The sequence below is a fragment of the Melitaea cinxia genome, chromosome 29, assembly GCF_905220565.1.
Source record: "Melitaea cinxia chromosome 29, ilMelCinx1.1, whole genome shotgun sequence".
Lineage (NCBI taxonomy): Eukaryota > Metazoa > Arthropoda > Insecta > Lepidoptera > Nymphalidae > Melitaea > Melitaea cinxia.
The window spans coordinates 1,308,575-1,329,109 of record NC_059422.1 but is presented as its reverse complement, the minus strand read 5'-3'; the positions used below and the strand labels follow the sequence as shown (position 1 = coordinate 1,329,109).

The window sequence follows — 20,535 nt, the reverse complement described above, 5'->3', positions numbered from 1 at the left end:
TCCGACTTCCAATTATTTTCATATCTAAGACGCGCGTTAAAAAGGTGATAATCAAATTCAAAAATCGTTTGTAAGTCCTGATAGTTCGTGAGCGACTTCGTATTCCGAATCACTTCGCCGATTTTCTGGTAGCTGTGATCACAACCATTTTTGAGAGCTGGATTCGCCGCTCTGTTATCTGTACAAAACAATTGAAGGCGACTAATTTGCGATAAAATCTTAACAATTAAACACTGAAAGCAGGTTTCTAAGAACACCGGTATCAAACTATTAATCAAGCACTAATCACAGTAATTAAATTACACTGCAAGCATCTTACGTGTCACGGTTTGATGAGCAGTCGACAATATCAAGGATAAATCAACAAACAGACATAAGCAGACTGGATACAAGCTAGAGGCATTTAATGAAATCGCTATTCTAATATTTCTAAGCTATATAAAAATTATTACTTAAAAAAATTATAAAATATACAAGTAAATAAAATAGGAGTGTCTGTTTGTAATATTAAAATGCATGTGTGTATATCTATACATATAATAAAATGGTAGGAAAGTCAATGTACGTTGAATATTTTTTTAAAAGAATACTTGGGGTGTGAAAAATATAGTTTTTAGAATTTTTGTCCGTTTGTCTGTATGTATGTCCAGGATAAACTCAAAAAGTACCGCATGGATTTACTTCAAATTTGGCACGAATATTATTAAGAAGTCGGGTCAACATATAGGCTACATATTATCATGCTATCACCTACCGGGAACAAGCAGTGAACCTTTATTTTCTCAACGCATTCTGTAACAACGCGTAATCTATCGACGCATATTTGAATGTTGTTATTATTATGTTAATAACCATGCTATATAAGCTAGCTTCACACTATAAAAATCACGCAATATAGGTAACTAAGCTGATAAACATAATTAAATGAATATAAGTAGACAAGACAATTTTAAAGCAGCGCCATCTATGAGATTTTTCTGTAGATATGAAATGTAAAGAAGAAACGGGTAAATGAATGTTATTTTAAAAGGTATAATCGTAGGTATTTTTGGTGCTGTATAGCGTTCACGCAAACGACGTCGCGGGCAGCAGCTAGTATACACACACTTACATCGTTTCTGAAGAAAGTAAACACTAACGGTCTTACTTATAAAAATCTCGCTAAGCAATACTTAAAGCTTAGTTAAACCGCTCTTAAGCTATGAATCCATGTTTAACTTTTGTTTACTTATAATTATTATCTCTACAATTAGGTATACACATTTAGACAAGCAGATCTATACACCAGATAAGTCGCTCACAAAAATCACTTTCTCAATACAAGTAATAAGCACGAAGGTCTATAAGTAAACTAACATTCAAACGATGAAAACAAACGAGCAGAGAAAGTCATGGTGAAAACGTATCACGGGAACTATAAGTAAATCCTTTGGAGAAAACCATGACTCATGTCATGACGAACTAGTTGAAACGTGACTGTGTAAAAATATACACAAATCTCAAAAGAAACTTGACTATGCAAGAAAGATGATGCTAAAGACGCAAAAGTAGACTAACACAACATGCAGAAACGGTGGTATGTAATAAGTAACACATAACACATTGAAATAAATACATATATACACCCAGAATAGGTGTTGGAATCGATACCACAACCCAAAGCAGAAATCAGGGTCACTACACAGTTGGCCAATGGGCTAGTCGATAATTGAATCATTTATAACGTGAACATTAGATTAGATAAGATTTTTTTTCGTAATTCTACGCATAATTGGTGTATTAATTATTTATTACCTATTCGTATGTTTACCATTTTCGCTGTTACGACAGCGAATAAATGTGCCTGCTAGTAAACGAAAATAAAACCAACTTCAATTACATCGACAAGTAATACAGCGTAAGTTGACGGAAAAAATTAACAAACGCACTAGTCGATACGATTTTCGAAGGTTCCCTCGATTTCTCTGAGATTCCATCATCAGATCCCGGTTTCCTTATCATTGCACCACCCTTAAGATATCTCCTTTCCAACAAAAAAAATTATCAAAATAGTTTCATAAACGACGAAGTTATACCCGAACATACATTAAATATATTAGGAATTGAGTAACCTCCTCCTTTTTTGAAGTCGATTAAAAAGCGATATCGCAAGAACAGTTACCGTATAAATAAAAGTGGCATTAAAAATATATGGAAAAATGTTTTAAAAGTCAATGTTACATGTACCTACAGTTATTATGGCACTGCTCTTAAAGTTTTGTCTTCATTGAGTTTTTTTTTTTTATAGTTAACGATATATAACGTGTTTCCTTAAACTGTTTTTGCTTAACTGTTTACTCGATTACAACAAGATTTGACTATATTCGTGTACAAAAGTATGCAGTAAATTAATAATATAGACTTTAAACTGTAAAGATTTGTAAATTTTTTATCTCAATAAGGACAGTAACAGGACCTTTTTAACCGACTTCAAAAAAGGAGGAGGTTACCCAATTCGACCGTATAGATATACTAGCTGACCTGGCAAACTTCGTATCGCCTTATTTTTTTTTCTTAAATATAATAATTACATATATCAAAACAAAATATACCCTATCTTTCAAGTTGGATCAAACTGCACACGGTGTGCAAATTTGATTAAAATCGGTTAAGTAGTTTAAGAGTTCATAGCGGACAAACATTGTGACACGAGATTTATATATATTAAGATATATAATGTATGTTCAGGGATAACTCCGTCGTTTATGAACCGATTTTGATATTTTTTTGGTTGGAAAGGAGATATCCCTAGTTTAGTACCATGATAAGGAAACCAGGATCTGATGATGGGATCCCAGAGAAATCGAGAGAAACTCTCGAAAATCCGCATAACTTTTTACTTGGTGTACTGATTCTAATAATTTTTAGTTTGACTGAAAGCCGATGTTTATCATGTAGTCACATTTAAATTTCATCGAGATCTGATTACAACTTTTGGAGTAATCTTTGATATTGCGTATTTACTTGACTATTTTTTCGTCTACCTACGCTGTATTACTTGTAGATATAATTGAAGTCGGTTTTTCTTCGTTAGCCTGCAAACACAATTATTATTTATATTTACATGAAAGTCCTATCATAGACTTATTTATAACTAACAATTTAGAAACATTTTTAAATAAATTGAATTATTTACTAAATTATTTCGAGATCTTAATGTATTGTATTGTGAATATTATATCTATGTCAAGGTCTTTCAAATTTCGTTGACCGCTATCTTCAAATATTGAAGTCAACCTTCATTACGCACACTTGACTTGGGGAGTAGCCTGGTGAACGTAACGAGAGCGAACGGAGCAAGAGAGAGAGGTGCGAGCACACATTTTCATTGTCTCTTTCTCTCATAGCCAGTTACGTTTCATATATCTACGATACAGTGCAGGCCTATTGTGCAGAAGTTTTACTTCAGTCGTGTGGTCTAAAGCACATTCGTTTTTTTTTTTTTTTTATAAATATATTAATTACGTTTAATGTGCTGTGTGGTTACGGCATCAAAGAATATAGCCACCCCCTCTCTTATTGTGGGTGTCGTAAGAGGCGACTAAGGGATATCACAGTTCCACAACCACCTCGGAACTTAAGAAGCCGACCGATGGCGGGATATCCATCCAACTGCTGGCTTAGAAACACACAGGTCGAAGACGGGCAGCAGCGTCTTCGGTGCGACAAAGCCAGACCTGCGGTCACCAACCCGCCTGCCCAGCGTGATGACTATGGGCAACACACATGAGTTCACACATTTTTGGCGCGAACTTGTGGGGAGGCCTATGTCCAGCAGTGGACTGCAATAGGCTGGAATGATGATGATGATGATGACGTTTAGTTTTCTTTCATAGTAACCTTTACCTAACAATAATTAACATAAAAAAAATGAATTATTCAATTAGGTTCGTTCATCTGTTATGTACGTACATATTTTACGATTCCGTTTTACTTATACACAAGTTTAAGTAACACAAAATTGGTGATGTCATTAGTATGTATGTTCCGTTAGTGAAAGCTGTCGCGTCTCGAATATCGGTACCGAAGTTCGATTTTCTTTGTTGACATAATGACATTTTTTTTTAAATAATTTAACATGTTTAAACCTGTTTAATATTAAGAGAAATCTGATTGAAATATTCATTAATTGGGTAACTTTAATAGTTTTGAAAATTCATGTCCTTAGCCTGAAATGTTCATTGTTAAAAAATATTACAACTATCCCTGTTGCGCAGTTCGCAGCGCTAGTTTCCACTCCGTAAGTTGTGGGTTAATTCCCGCCTCGATTGGAAAAAAATATGTAGTTACATGAATAGGTAACAGTCGGCTGATATGACTAAATATTGTTTAAATAAAAATACATAGAAATAATACATCATTACAGCCTATACAGTCCACTGCTGGACATAGGCCTCCACAAGTTTACGCCAAAAATAACGTGAACTCATGTGTTTTGCCCATAGTCACCACGCTGGGCAGGCGGGTTGGTGACCGCAGTACTGGCTTTGTCGCACCGAAGACGCTGCTGCCCGTCTTCGGTCTGTGTATTTCAAAGCCAACAGTTGGATGGTTATCCCGCCATCGGTCGGCTTCTTAAGTTCCAAGGTGGTTGTGGAACCTTGTTATCCCTTAGTCGCCTCTTACGACACCCACGGGAAGAGAGGGGGTAGCTAAATTCTAAATAATTCTAAATAGAAATAATACATATATAAATACAAATATTACACCCAGATTCAGGAAATTGTACCCACAAACCGCGGAGCGGAAAGCAGAACCACTATGAGCCAACATGATAGTTAATAGCTATATATTTAGAAATTAATACAAGTCCTAAGCAAATTTATACATCTATACATAAACTCAAAAAGTACTGCTTGGATTTACTTCAAATTTGGCACAAATATTATTAAAAAGTCGGGTCAACATATAGGCTACATATTATCATGCTGGGGAACGAGCAGTGAACCTTTATTTCCTCAACGCATTCTGTAACAACGTGTAATCTGACGCATATTTGAATGTTGTTGTTATTATGTTAATAACCATGCTATAAGCTAGCTTCACACTATAAATAAAGACATTCTGTAGTATATTTAGTATCAGCACCCGTGCGAAGCCGGGGCGGATCGCTAGTATGTTATAAAATACTTAATTTGCATTGTTTTAATTTCCTGGGTGAAAATTTTAATTCATATTCTATAGGCAACTGGGTCAAAACCGTAGAAGGAAAAGTGATTATTAATCATAATGTCACTCGTATGGAACTGTTCCGTGATGAAAGAAATTATCCATAATTATCTATACTAATATTATAAAGAGGAACGATTTGATTGTTTGTTTGAACTACTGAACCGATTTGAAAAATTCTTGGGAAGCTCTCACTGTGGGAAGCTACTACTATCCGCGGGTGACATGGGCTATATTATATTTAAACAAAATAGGGTAAAAATATTTTGATAAGTAATATTTTAGTTTTACAAACGTCATCCGTCGTCGTCGTCGATCCCCGCTCACGACAGACATTTGTATTGGCCATATATGTTCGTCGTGGTCTGTAGTGTATGTGTTTTTGGAACCTCGACACAGGAGAAAATCCTACTGGAGGCATTGAGTGTGAAACATTTATTTATTTATTTATTTATCTGTATACACATATCACTAGATACATATCTATACAAACCTTGGAACTTAAGAAGCCGACCGATGGCGGGATAACCATCCAACTGCTGGCTTTGAAATACACAGGCCGAAGACGGGCAGCAGCGTCTTCGGTGCGACAAAGCCAGTACTGCGGTCACCAACCCGCCTGCCCAGCGTGGTGACTATGGGCAAAACACACGGGTTCACGTTATTTTTGGCGTAAACTTGTGGAGGCCTATATCCAGCAGTGGACTGTATAGGCTGTAATGATATCTATACAAACATGCAATGTGAAATTCTACACACGACAAATGTTTAAATATTCAGTTTGCTTAAAACTTTCGATTTTAAAAGAGAAATCAATGACTTAAACAGTAATATACTTGTTTCAACATTAATTACACTCATCAGATCTTTACGTTCCTCGTTCATATAGGTGATTTTGAAACGAAGTATTATTAAACGAAGTATATTGAGGATGATTATAGGCTATAAAATATAGTGTTATAGCTTATGAGAGTCGGAAAAGTGGTATGTATGTTTTAATAATTTTGTTTCCTCGCAAACGAAAGCGACTTCAGGTACATCGATAAGTAATACAAAGTAGGTACTCGAAGAAATAGTCAAGTAAATACGCGTTATAAAAAGTAGCTATTAGATATCGATCAAATTTAAATGGAACCATATGACAAGCATCAGCTTAAAAGTTATAAGGTAACGTACATAAAAAATACAATCAAATTGAGAACCTCCCCCCTTTTTTGGAAGTTGTTTAAAAATAAATGAAATTGTGGCACTTAGACCGATTATATTTGATAACCAACTTATTCTCAATTTTACCGCTACCCATGTTAAATAAATAATAGTAATATATATAATAATACGTGAAGCAAAAACTTTGTACCCCTTTTCACGAAAATTGCGTGGACGGAGGAGTATAAAATTTCGTACACTTATAGTTTATATAGAGAAGGGGTGCAGAATGCTATTTTTTTTTAATTATGCATAAAAATGTATTAAATCAATAAAAAGAAAATTACACACGCTACCATGTTTTTGACACACACACACACACGCATTTTAAACTTTTTTGTTAATTGTCAGTCTGTAATCAAGTTGAAAAAATTTTAAAAGGTTCTTTATTTTTTCTATTTTTTTTTTTTTTGTAATTAAATTTTGAATTACATTCGAATTTCGACCGTTGGGCAACCACTAGTCAATAAAAGTTTTACGACTTAAAATCATAAAAATATTTTTTAAATATCACGTCTTTCTTCTTCTTCTCTCTCTCTCTCTCTCTCTCTCATCCTCCTTGATCCTGTTTCTTTCTTTCAGTAAATTAGAAATAATAATTTTGTTTTCAAGTCTCGCTTAGTATAAAAGTCAAATTATTACGAAGAATTAGCCGAAGATTTATAAATCATATAAATTAAAACTAATAACACAGAATCAAAAATTAAAACTAAAATCAAAAATTACTTCATTCTGGCTTCAAATGCACTTTCGATCGTCCTTTTGGAAATTAATATTATACTTGTTTTGATTAATTAATTATTATTAAAAACTGCCAACGAACCAAAATGTATATTCTGCAGAGAAAATCAGCAATAAAACTCTGCAGCTACTCCTTAAAAAACCATGTTTATTATAAATTTAGTGATAGCAAACACACATACAGTTAATTTAATGAACAAATTTTGTTTTAGAGCCTTGTCGAGAAAGAAGCACGACGACGGGGGTGGAATAGACAGCATCACGATATCGACATCGAGCAACGAAAAGAAGAAGAAAATGAAAAAGAAGAAGCAGAAACCACCGAAGATACATCTGGTCCATCCAGTGATGATGCCCATGCAGAAGGACGAAAAAGGTCGTAGTTTTGGGAAGGTTCAATCGTGGGTTGTTGGACAGAATGCTACTAGACGGGGGAGGGGTTTTCTGGATGATATGTGGAGCCTCGGAGCGAAGACCCTGGATTCGATGGCGGAGCATGTGTTGGAAATGGAAAGTTCAGAGAATGGAATCGTAGACCGCAGTTCAGTAGCAGGTTGGTGGTGGAGTATGGTTTCTTGGCATAGTTTCAACCATTTAAGCTGAATTTATTTAAAAAAAAAAAGTACAAGTGGGTACATTTAGCTGTCAGTCCATATTTACACTTTTTTGTGATACTTTTATACTGAATAGCCTTTTCAAAAATTTCGTGTAAATTTTAAGAGCCATAATCAAAAATTAAAAACAGCTTTATTCAAATAGGCTTCAAAAGCACTTTCGAATCGTCATTTTACAAATTAATATTTTAAACCAATTTACCAATTCGGAATATAGATTCTGCAGAGAAAATCGGCAGGAAAGCCCGCAGTTACTCTTTTGAAAGTAATAATAATAAGTAGGCACTGAAAGTTTATATACGTATAAAAATTAAAATAATTATAATTAATTTACTAATATTATCATTTTAAACATTATTTATTTACAGCCACATAAGCGTTAAGAGATAGTTTAAGAGTTGAAAATGGGGACTCTAGGAGGGACCCAGTTATGGGAAAAGGGATCTCGTGTTGGCACCCGACTTTCTTTACTTTATTTACCGTAAGAACAAGGGCTACAACTGCAGCCTTTATGGATATGAAACTTTGTCAATGAGTATTATAGTACATAGAAAGTATATTAGACTAGAATAATTAGATTAGAAAGGTCATCAACAAATAGATTTTGAAGGAGTGTAGGTATGTGTAGATTATCTCAAGTACATAGTTCGTAAAAAGGTCACAGTCAATAATTATTTATTGAAGTAGTTTGATATAAATTTACAAATTGTTTTGAAATTAGTTAAGTAGAATACTTTTTAGTGTTTGATTGTTGCATGCTAGTTGCATATGTAATTAGTCATAGCATTTATTGTTATTTAATAATTCTTGAAATTTTAAGTCAATTCATAAATAAGTAGTACTTTGTGTGCACGAGTAGTTTAGTTAAGGAAAAACAAAAAGAATAAATATATTTATTTGGGACATCACAGACATTGCAGTCGCACCGAAGACGCTGCTGCCCGTTTTCGGCCTGTGTATTTCAAGGCCAGCAGCTGGATGGTTATCCCGCCATCATCAGACTTAACGACTAAAATATTTATAAAAAAAAAGTTTAATAAAAAAATGCATACAAGATTAAATTTTAATTTAATTAAAAATAATAATAATAAGTAATAATAATAGAAAATTATGTAAATAATGTCTGCAATTATGTGTTGTGCCCCAAAAAGGTGTGTCACTCAATTTAAAATTAGGTTTGAGAACCCACCAGTTAGAACCTATTTCACCAGTCGTGGATAGCTATTTGATGGATGACGATATCCAACAGATAAAAAAAATTGATGTATTATTCACAATCGATGATGTGTGGTTACAGCATTAAGAATATAGCAACTCCCTCTCTTCCCGTGGGTGTCATAAGAGGCGACTAAGGGATAACACAGTTCCTCTACCACCTTTTAACTTATAAAGCCGACTGATGGCGCAGTAACCATCCAACTGCTGGCTTTGAAATATACGGGCCGAAGACGAGCAGCAGCGTCATCGATGCGACAAAAAGCCAGCCATGCGGTCACCAACCCGCCTGCCCAGCGTGGTGACTATGAGCAACACACATGAGTTCACGCCATTTTTGGCGCGAACTTGTGGAGGCCTATGTCCAGCAGTCGACTGTATTAAACTTGTAGTTTATCAATTGAAGTGAGACAGGTCCTAACGCCCTATTCTACCTCCTGCTGTTAAAGTCTAATCTTATATAATAAATAACCTTAGTCCACAACTGGTGATACATGTCCTAAACTGTTCTTGTTGTATAACCTATTTTCTTTCGATCGCCTTTTCATTACGAAGAAATAAAAAAAGCACTGTCTTAAGAAAATAGTAAAAAAATAAAGGGACTAGGTATATTTTAATTAATATCCATAAAATAGTTGTTTTCTGTACTTTTTCAGTAGTTTAGTACGTGTTAGATTTTTTTTTTGTGTATTGTTTGCATGATTTTATTTAATATAAACATTCAGATCGATTTTAGGTAAGTCTTATTGTAGTATAAGATTATTTATAACTAGCATCCCGCTCCGGCTTCGCACGGGTAAATATAATATAGCTTATGTCACCCGCGGACAGTGTAGCTTCCTAACAGTGAAAGAATTTTTCAAATCGGTTCAGTAGTTTCGGAACCGATTCAATGCAAACAAACAAACAGTCAAATCTTTTCTTTTTATAATATCAAAGTATAGATATAATACTGTAATAATCATTATGGTAATCTTTTTTATATTTACAAACAAGTTAAATATTTCAAAAAAAATAGATTTTTTTTAATGAAAAAATATAGAAATACGAAAACGTTAACAAGCAGGACTCAAAGTGTTGTGGAAAGCAATTGGACATATAATATTAATTTTTCGATACTTACATATTTTCTAAAACAATTGTAGTGATATTAGTATCAATTATTGTTATCAAAATAGTTGTTGATTTTTTTTTTAATAAAATACTTAATATTTTAGAACAAAGAGGTAAAAAGAAGAAGAAAAAGAAGGCCATCTTGAAGCTCTTGATTCTGGGAGCCGTGCTCAAAGCGAAAATCGGAACATTGTTACAGATCCTATCTTTCAAATTACAGGTGAATATAATTTATGTAGACGTAAATATTGACGTAATATAATTACACGGGTCCTGGAGGTGAGACCGCGTCTTGGCAAACGCAGTGTGGGACATCATCCGGCCCGTTGGACCGACGATCTACGTAAGAGTGCCGGTGTAGGCTGGATGAGGATTGCGGGAAACCGGGATGTCTGGCGTGAACTTGGGGAGGCCTGTGTCCAGCAGTGGACTGCAATAGGCTGAGCTGACTGACTGACTGACTGTAAATATTGACGTAGGCTCATAACTGAGGTAGAGCATGCCAGGTAATATCCTGCTCAAAATCTGGAACGGCCCGACTGGGGAAGTACCTCGACATTACCGATCACAGCTAAATAATACTGCTTTCAAGCAGTGTTGTGTTCCTGTGGTGAGTAAGGTGAACAGGGCTTCTGGGAAGGATTGTGGTTGGGTCTAAAACGCGCTGGAGATGCTTCTGGTATTGTTTGATATATCTAATATATACAATTCTCGTCTCACAGTTTTCGTTGCCATACTCCTCCGAAACGGCTTGACCGATTTTGATGAAATTTTTTGTGCTTATCCGGTATCTATGAGAATCGGCCAACATCTATTTTTTATCCCCCTAAATGTTAGGGGTAGTCCACCCCTAAATTTTTTTTTTATTTTTTAGACAAAATTTTTAATTTCTATTTTTTTATGATACAACATACAAAAACACATACAACCCTAAATTTTCATAATATATATGGCAAAACAACGTTTGCTGGGTCAGTTAGTAATATATAAAATGAACTCAAGTATGACATATGTCTCTTTATATATATTTTTTAAATATCTTTAAGCATTGTATGAAAGTAATTTTCATTAATTGTTGTACAGCATTATTATTATTATTCGATGCCAATCCAATGAATCATTCTTAACTCTACTAGTAATAGCTGAGCCACGCTGTTTCACCCCCGTAATTTCCAATCGCGTGGGAACGTCGGGATAAAAAGTAGCCCGTATGTTTTTCTAGATCTCCATCTATCTACGCGCACCAAGTTTCATTAAAATCGGTCCATTAGTTTCTGCGTGAAAGAATAACAATCATACCTACATACTTACATCCTTAAACATTTATAATATTACTAGCTGACCCCGCAAACGTTGTTTTGCCATAAATGTTATTAACCCTCTTAATCCCCCTCCCTTTAACTTAGGGGGATGAAAAATAGATGTCGTTCGATTCTCAGACCTACCCAATATGCACACAAAATTTCATGAGAATCGGTCAAGCCGTTTCGGAGGAGTTTAACTACAAACACCGCGACACGAGAATTTTATATATTAGAAGAAATACAATTATTTAACTTTAAACCTTACTCAGGTAATGAATGTTTCCTCTGATTTCAGGTCAAGTTCTTCATAATAGCTCTCATCGGTTTGGCGATCAACTTGGCGAGATTCTGGGTCGAGTTGAAGAACAAACACCAACAGCCTCAAAAGGTAAGTTTATAAAGGCTTTATTGTGAAATATTGAGTGAATCTAAAACAATATTATATCTACTTTTGGTTTCGGAGCGTTTTGATACAATTTATATTAATTTACTACTAACTAACTTAAATAAAATAAAATGAAAGATATGTAACCGATTTGGAGGCTTTAATGTCTCTGCTTAACTACTAGTCTTGAGCCCAGCGGATGTCAGGGTGGGCCGACCAGACGCTGAGTTTGCGTCTCTTGCTTATTTCTATGAATCTTATACATTGTAACGTATCCTATGTTCTACCTAATCTAGAGCGGATGGACGAGTCGTAATTATAACTATCTAGAATGGAGTAGCGCGGTTAGTTGAAGTCGTAAATATTGGTAAATTTTTATTTAATAACTTGCTTTTAGCCGCGGCTTCGCGTGTATTGATTTTTATTTTTAGTAAAAAGTATCCTATGTTACTTCTAATACCTCCAAGAATATGTGTATAAAGCTTCATGATGATCGGTTTAGTAGTTTTCGTATGAAAGCGTAACAAACAAACTTATACTCACATTTATAATATTACTAGCTGTGCCCGCGACTTCGTCCGCGTGGAATTAAACAAAAACCTTATTGTTCAGTTCGCAAAGCCATAAAATAAATAAATTTCTAAAATAATAGTAGCCAAGTTACTCCTTACAGTCGAGCCGTTTTAGAAATTACCGGCTAATTTCTAAAACAAACAGACAGACAGACAAAAATTGTAAAAAAACGTTATTTTGGTATATGTACCGTACCATATGCATTTATTAGGAAGCGGTTATTTTAATATTACAAACAGACACTACGATTTTTTATATTAACACGCTGCATCTTATGGTATAAGTATTATTCCGATCGGTTCAGTAGTTCCCCCCCCCCCCCCATATGTGAGATTTAGTGAGATTTGCCTGGACCCCCCTCCCGTTACGTGAGATTGACGCTGATTACAATAGAGATTGACGGAAAATAATAAACTATTTAAGTATACTATAGTTAATTTATTTAAATTAAATAAAATTCAAAGCAAATTATTTTATTAATTGTTATTTTATATTTTCTGAAGTTGAGGTGCGATTTTCGTGTATCCCCCTCGGCTTAAATGAGATTTGTTGAGATTTCATTGGACCCTTCCCCCTTCCCTGTCCTGAGCTTACATAATTAACGGATGTGCCCTATAAGCGAACAAAAAAATCCGAATCTCCGTTTATTAGTAGATAATATAGATAGATAAATAATCTATACATATAATAAAATGGTAGGCAAGTCAAAACTGTACATTGAATATTTTTTTAAAAGAATACTTGGGGTGTGATCTACAATCGATACCGAAGACAAAAATATAGTTTTTAGGATTTTTGTCTGTTTGTCTGTATGTATGTCCGGGATAAACTCAAAAAATACTGCATGGATTTACTTCAAATTTGGCTCGAATATTATTAAGAAGTCGGGTCAACATATAGGCTACATATTATCATGCTATCACCTACCGGGAACGAGCAGTGAAACTTTATTTGCTCGACGCATTCTCTAACAAAGTTTAATCTAACGACACATATTTGAATGTTGTTGTTATTATGTTAATAAACATGCTATAAGCTAGTTTCACACTATAAATAAAGACATTCTGTAGTATATTTAATAAAAGCATTGCACCCGTGCGAAGCCGGAACGGGTCACTAGTCTTGTATAAATAAATATCTTCTCGAAACAGGGCGAATACTAATTTGCATACAATAGAATTTTCTATCTTGAACTCCCCTCCCATTCCTCAAACGGAATATGATTATGTTAAAATTGTGAGACGTCTTGGACGCCGTCTCAAATACTTGAACTTTACCCTGCTTTACAGCTGTACGAGTATATGCTCATTATACAGACCTTCATTGTAAATTAGATACTAATAATGTCCTATTCAAACGATGCTAACCGAAACACAATAATATTTGCACACCGTAAGGTAAAACATGTTTGGACTTCTAATGTTAATCTTGTACAACTTCAACATGTTCTTGCAAATAAACAATTATTATTATTATTACGCTTCAGCCTGTAACATCCCACTACTGGGCATAGGCCTCTTTCCTGATGTAGGAGAAGGATCGGAGCTTAATCCACCACGCTGCTCCAATGCGGGTTGGCGGATGTATTCCCTACTATGAGTAACGATCGCAAACAGGTGTACATGATAACAACCGGGATCGACGGCTTAACGTGCTCTCCGAGGCACGGTGGGGAAACCCACAAGGACTGCACAAACACCCACACCACGGCAAACATCTGTATGGCCAATACAAATGTTTGTGCAAAAGGTACAATCCATGACTGTAACCGTTGCGCCAACGCGGCGATTATTATTATTATTTTTTGTATAATGTTGATTATGAAGGAAAGTCACATCATCATCATGTTTGTGCACGCTAATCTCAGAATTTGTTCAAAAATACAAAAAAAAAACACACTTAACACTTATTCATAAGCCTGCCACGAAAACTCACACGAGTTTATCCGGACAAATCGCCGACGGTTCACCTAATATTGCGGTAAGCTTCACTTAAAATTTAATGTTTGTTTCATGGCAATCGATTCATAAATTAGGCTTAAGTTGCTTACCATAGGAACAGACGACAGTGTGTGTATATTATAAGATATTTATATATTTATATGATTTTCTTATCATCTATCGAAATAATTGTAATTGTTTTGCTAGTAAGAATTAGAAACATATGTATCTCAAAATCAGATGCACTGGTATATAATACGTATAACCCACCTGCGCGACGAAGCGTAGTAATGAGTAGACACGCAAATGTCATTAAAAAATCGATTATTATTAGTCACTATTTTTTACTAAATGTTTTATGGATATTGCTGATAATACTTAAATTATTATTATATTTTGAAAGTTTTTGCGTATTTCATTATACATTTAAATATACTTTAGCGATTGAGTTCAATCTAATTGAAAGAAAAAAAAATTACAAATTAAAAACTTAGCTACATACGTCGATATCTCGTCCCTGTGAATATTTATAATACTTTGAAATCAAAATCGAAAATAATTTTATTCAAATAGGCTTCAAAAGCACTTTCGAATCGTCATTTTTAAAATTAAAATTTTAATTATTTCTAAAAGCGAAACTGCCACCGATTCAGAATGCAAATTCGAAAGAGAAAAAAAGTCAAGTAACTCCGTAGTTACACTTTTAAAATAAAAAAATAAATTTTTTTTTTTTTAATAATGTTAACTGCATTCGTTTAAAAAATTTTGAAGAACTTGATTATAATTTATATATTTACAATTCACAACTTAAGAACTAAATATTTACAGATAGTTTTGGTATAAATCATGTCCGCGTGGAATTGTGCCAAGAATGTTGGTAGCGTTTCCCCGTTAAACCCTTGAAAATCCACATAACTTTTTACTGGGTGATAATTTTTAATTTAATCGAAAGCCGATATTTATCATGTGGTCACATTTAAATTTCATCGAGATCTGATTATAACTTTTGGAGTAATCTTTGATAATGCGTATTTACTTGACTATTTTTTCGTCTACTTACGTTGTTATTACTTGTCGATGTAATTGAAGTCGGTTTTTTTCGTTTGCCAGCTAACACAATTGTGATATAAAAATTAAACTTTAGTATATATTAGTCATCGAATTATGACAACTTTCCCGGAAAATACCCAGAGAGTAGGACATAGGCTTGACGTTACGACCCAACTAAAAATTACAAGGTACTACAAGCGTACCTGACAAATTGGTCTGAATCTAGCACAATAACAGGTATGCTAACTTTTCTCGAATGGAAATCTTAAAACATTGAGAATATCCGAGACTCGATAAAATCGCATTTATCTTAAAACGAGTTTAGGTAAGAGAAAACGGTAAATAAGTTGAATAATGTTTATAATGATATTGTTAAATTATCAGCAATTGTTGCTGTCAGTGTTGCTATTGCAATCAGTACTAACAATTTTCCTGTTACATTATAACGAGTATAATTTAACACTTTGATAAGTAAACAATGTATTTAAAGTAAGTTTTTAATCGACTTCAAAAAAAGATGGGGTTCGCAATTTGAATCTATTTTCTTCTATTCTTATATATGTTATCTCAGAACTTTTGACTAGATGGATCGATTTCAATGTTTTTTTTTTTTTATATTATATATTGATTTCAATGATTTTTTTTTAAATCAAATGTCATGTGGTCCATGACATGGTCACGCCATTTTTGGCGTGAACTTGTGGAGGCCTATGTCCAGCAGTGGACTCAGTGAGATCAAGTAGATCTCGATCAAATTTAAATGGGACCACATAACGAACACCAGCTTTGGACTAAAAATTAATCATCAAAATCGGTATACCCAGTAAAAAGTTATGAGGTAACCCACATTAAAAATACAGTTAGGTTGAGAACCGTATTTATATTGAGAAATAGTTTAAAAACTAAAGTGTAGCACCACGCCTAGACAACGCCTAGATATAATGATATAATTGACTCTGTCGCGACGGGTTGTTTCACTTGTCACACTCCACCTATTATGTGAAATTAAATTGACCTTAATCCACGCTGCTACAATAGAGATTAGGATCTCACATCCTGGATCTAATTTTCTCAAAAGCGTAGAAATGGTAAAATCGCATTTTATAGTTTACTGCACGATTACAATCCATGAATATTATTATCGATAGATGTATATCATTGACAATTTTATTTCAGTTATACTCGTATATACTTTGTACGATTTTATTTTTGTGTTACCCACACATTAGGATTTTTTTTATGTCACTAGGTCGGCAAACAAGCGTACGGCTCACCTGATGGTAAGCGATTACCGTAGCCTATAGACGCCTGCAACACCAGAAGCATCGCAAGCGCGTTGCCGACCCAATCCCCAATCCCCCCAGGAGCTCTGGTCACCTTACTCACCAGCAGGAACACAATACTGCTTGAAAACAGTATTATTTCTAAACATTCAAAAATATAATAAGTCATATCAAAAATCGACCGTTCCAGCGGGAATCGAACCTGCATCTCCGACTGACCGTGTCGGCGCTCTAGCCAATTAAGCTATGGAACGATGTACCCGCTAGATCGAAATTTTCGATATGATGATTTTATATTCGGTCTAAACGACGAGTCGTATATACTTACATAGTTATAATATAATAATCAGATATGTTAATATGCTAGACTTTAATATCTAATAAATAAAATTCTCGTGTCGCGGTGTTTGTTACCAAACTCCTCCGAAACGACGACTTATTTTTATGAAGTTTTGTGTGCAAATCAGGTAGGTCTGAGAATTGGCCAACATCTATCATTTCATACCCCTAAATGATAAAGGTGACCCATCTCTAAATATTTTTTTTTAATTTTTTTGAGAAATTTTTTTATTTTTATTTTAGTATGATTTGGCATTGAAAAATACATACAACCCTAAATCGTCACCCTTCTACCACCAACCCCTATTTTTAATAGCGTTTAGCGGGAATACACAGTTTTCTGGGTCAACTAGTATCTACTCGTACATATAGACTCGGTACAAATCCTAAAATTGTATTAATGTGAATCAAAAAAGTGTGTCTGTTTGTTTGAATATCGATAGCTGAGGCCGAGTGTAAACAATAATTTTATCTAAAAAATATTACAAACAAAGCATAAAGATAGTTACAGACAGTGAAGTACAATGGACGGACTTATGGCTAATTAACCATTTCTTCCAGACAACCCAACCCTTTTTACTTACATGAAGAGAACTGTAGCGATTAATAGCAAATGAAACCGCACAGAACAGTTTTAAGTAAAATTTTAAACTACCTTTTGTTTCAAGTTTGTTGCCTGTTCATGACTGTCGATGATCGATACCGAGTCGGAATTAGTGTCAGCCGGTATTAGGGTCAGTCGGTATAAGGTCAGGCTGCAGTGAAAGTGACCTCACTCTAACCGGATCGCGCCTGTTTTATAAGATTAAAATTCATAATACATTATCTTTGTGACTTTCATTCATTTTTCCGTATTTGGTTATTAAAAAAAAAAATTGTTTTAAATTGGTTTTTCAAGTTATTTTAAATGGACGATTCGTAATTCCATTTGTGAGTTTCTCGGTATCTTGTGTGATGTTTCATGTCATTAATATCTTTTCTATATATATAAAAAAAATGTTTGTATTTATGTCCTTTATAGAATCGTAAACTATGCAATTGATCATGCATCTTCAGCAGTGTTGTGCATGAGCCAACAAATGTTTTTTTCTGGTTGGACCAAAAAAAATTAAAAACTACAGTAATGCTAGTAATTTATAAACATAATATAATGAATGAATGAGATTTATAGAGATCGAAGTATTGCGTTGTTAACATAAGATTTTTCATTATACTCTCTAGTATATTAATGTAAGAATAAAAAAAATTGTGGCCTTTAAATTATTTATACTAATAAATAAAATTGAAATGTCTGTTTGTAATATCAAAATAACCGCTTTTTACTAAATGCATATGGATGTATATACTGTCTGCCTGTCCGTCTGTTTGTTCCGGCTATACTCTGCAACGGCTGGACCGATTTCGACGGGACTTTCACTGGCAGATAGCTGATGTAATAAGGAGTAACTTAGCGCTTAATTTTTTTTAATATTTTTTTTATAACTACGAATTGAACAATAACTTTTTTGTAAAATTCCACGCGTACGAAGTCGCGGGCACCGCTGGTTGCAAATAAATTTCAAACTTATTGCCTTTTATAAGAAAAAAATAAAGATTAAGCTTTACTATCGTTTTCAAGCGTAACAGAAACAAACCAACGCTTTGACCGTTGCGCCAACACGTCGTCATTATTTATAGAAAAAATTATTTATTTATATTATTACTAGCTGACTCGGCAAACGCCGTCTTGCCGCTAAACGCTATTTAAAAATAGGGGTTGCTGGTAGAAGGGTTAACATTTAGGGTTATATGTATTTTTCAACGCCAAATCATAATAAAATAAAAAATTAATAATTTATCTAAAAATTTTGGGTTGGACTACCCTTAACATTTAGGGAGATGAAAAATAGATGATGTTCGATTCTCACACCTACCCAATATGCACACAAAATTCCATGAGAATCGGTCATGCCGTTTCGGAGGAGTTTAACTACAAATACCGCGACACGAGAATTTTATATATTAGATTATTATTCATTGATATTTTTTTTTTCAGACCAACAGAAATATCCTAGTAATTTTATTATTACATATATATTTAATAGAATAAGCTATATTTAACAGATAAATTACATTAAATTAAAAAAAAATCCTTAAGTATATTATATATACATAATTTAATAACTAAAAAACCGATCGACTAACCTTTTTGCTATTTCCTTAAATAGTGTTATAGCACTAGGACCCCACGGACCAAGGGTCTCGACACCGAATGGGACAAAATCATATTCGGAGCCTAGACCCCTGTATTTGTCTGCTTTCATTGATATTTATATATGTATGTTCGTTACAGGTGATATATTATGAGCATGCGCAACATCAGCACCACTACGAACACGAGGAGGAGCCCGGCTGGGGACCCTGGTCGAGGAGTATGGAACCTGAAGTAAGCCTTCCGTAATTATGTATTTAGCTGGCACGTTAGCACAGCTTACAGACATCCTACCTGTACTTAAATCCTATACAATTTTGGAATGTTAATTCCGGACCAGATTCACACACAATGGCCTGTAGAGTTTTGGACAATTTAGTTAAGTTCTTTTTTCGTTTGTTTACAGGAAACAGAGTCAGAAATAGGTGAAAACAATTCACCGTACAGGGGACAAGAGGCAGTCGTCCAGTACCCATCGAGACCCCTCTTAACCCTTTCTTAATTTAATTAATTGATTAATTAATTTATTTATAGTCCATTAGTCAATATTTAATTAGAAATAAATATAAGGGATCTTACAAAATTTTTAGTAAATTTGCATTTAAAATTGTTAACTTTTGGTTAAAACTTTGCATTTATTAACAAAATTGTTAATTTATAATTTTATTTTTAATAAAACGAGCTATGATTTGCAAGATTCCGCATTTTAAAATTTGTTATGTAATTTAAAATTTTCGTTCGGAATATTGCATTTTTATATTAATTGTAAATGTCGATTGGTCTGTGGAAATTGTAATTTATTTTTATTTATATTGTGAGTGTGGTTGTTGAATAAAAGAGATATTATTTACGTGTTTTTTTATCATTTATTATAATATTAAAAATTATTTACATAGTTATTGAAGCCTATGTTTGCTGGACACTGACAACGAATTGTCAAACAAAACTTTTTTCTCGTGTAAAAAGTCATACATAATGTTTCTAAATAAATCACCATTAAAGCCATTATTTTTATTTTTATGTAACTAGGTCGGCAAACAAGCGTACGGCTCACCTGATGGTAAGCGATTACCGTAGCGCCATAGACGCCTGCAACACCAGAAGCATCGCAAGCGCGTTGCCGACCCAATCCCCAATCCCCCAGGAGCTCTGGTCACCTTACTCACCAACAGGAACACAATACTGCTTGAAACACTCCTTAAAAACAGTATTATTTAGCTGTGATCTTCTGTAAGGTGGGGGGGGGTACTTCCTCAGTGGGGCTCCCAACAGATTTTGAGCAGGAAATTTCCTGATGTGCCCTACCACAGTTAGTATTAATAATTTTAAAACTTTTGGTTACAAAGGAAGAAAAACAATTTTTAAAAACATAG

General features: G+C 34.1%; 1 protein-coding gene across 1 annotated transcript in view; it reads left to right on the top strand.

The window, feature by feature from the left end:
• The window catches only part of LOC123667692, a 33,486-nt gene extending 13,474 nt beyond the window's left edge, over nt 1-20,012 (top strand). Inside the window, exons 3-7 of the mRNA XM_045601533.1 lie at nt 7,368-7,708; nt 10,202-10,317; nt 11,697-11,789; nt 19,304-19,396; nt 19,569-20,012. Of these exons, the coding sequence (XP_045457489.1) occupies nt 7,368-7,708; nt 10,202-10,317; nt 11,697-11,789; nt 19,304-19,396; nt 19,569-19,664 (739 nt within the window). The 3' untranslated portion in view covers nt 19,665-20,012. The remainder of the gene's footprint in view (nt 1-7,367; nt 7,709-10,201; nt 10,318-11,696; nt 11,790-19,303; nt 19,397-19,568) is intronic.
• Nucleotides 20,013-20,535: the final 523 nt, after the last annotated feature.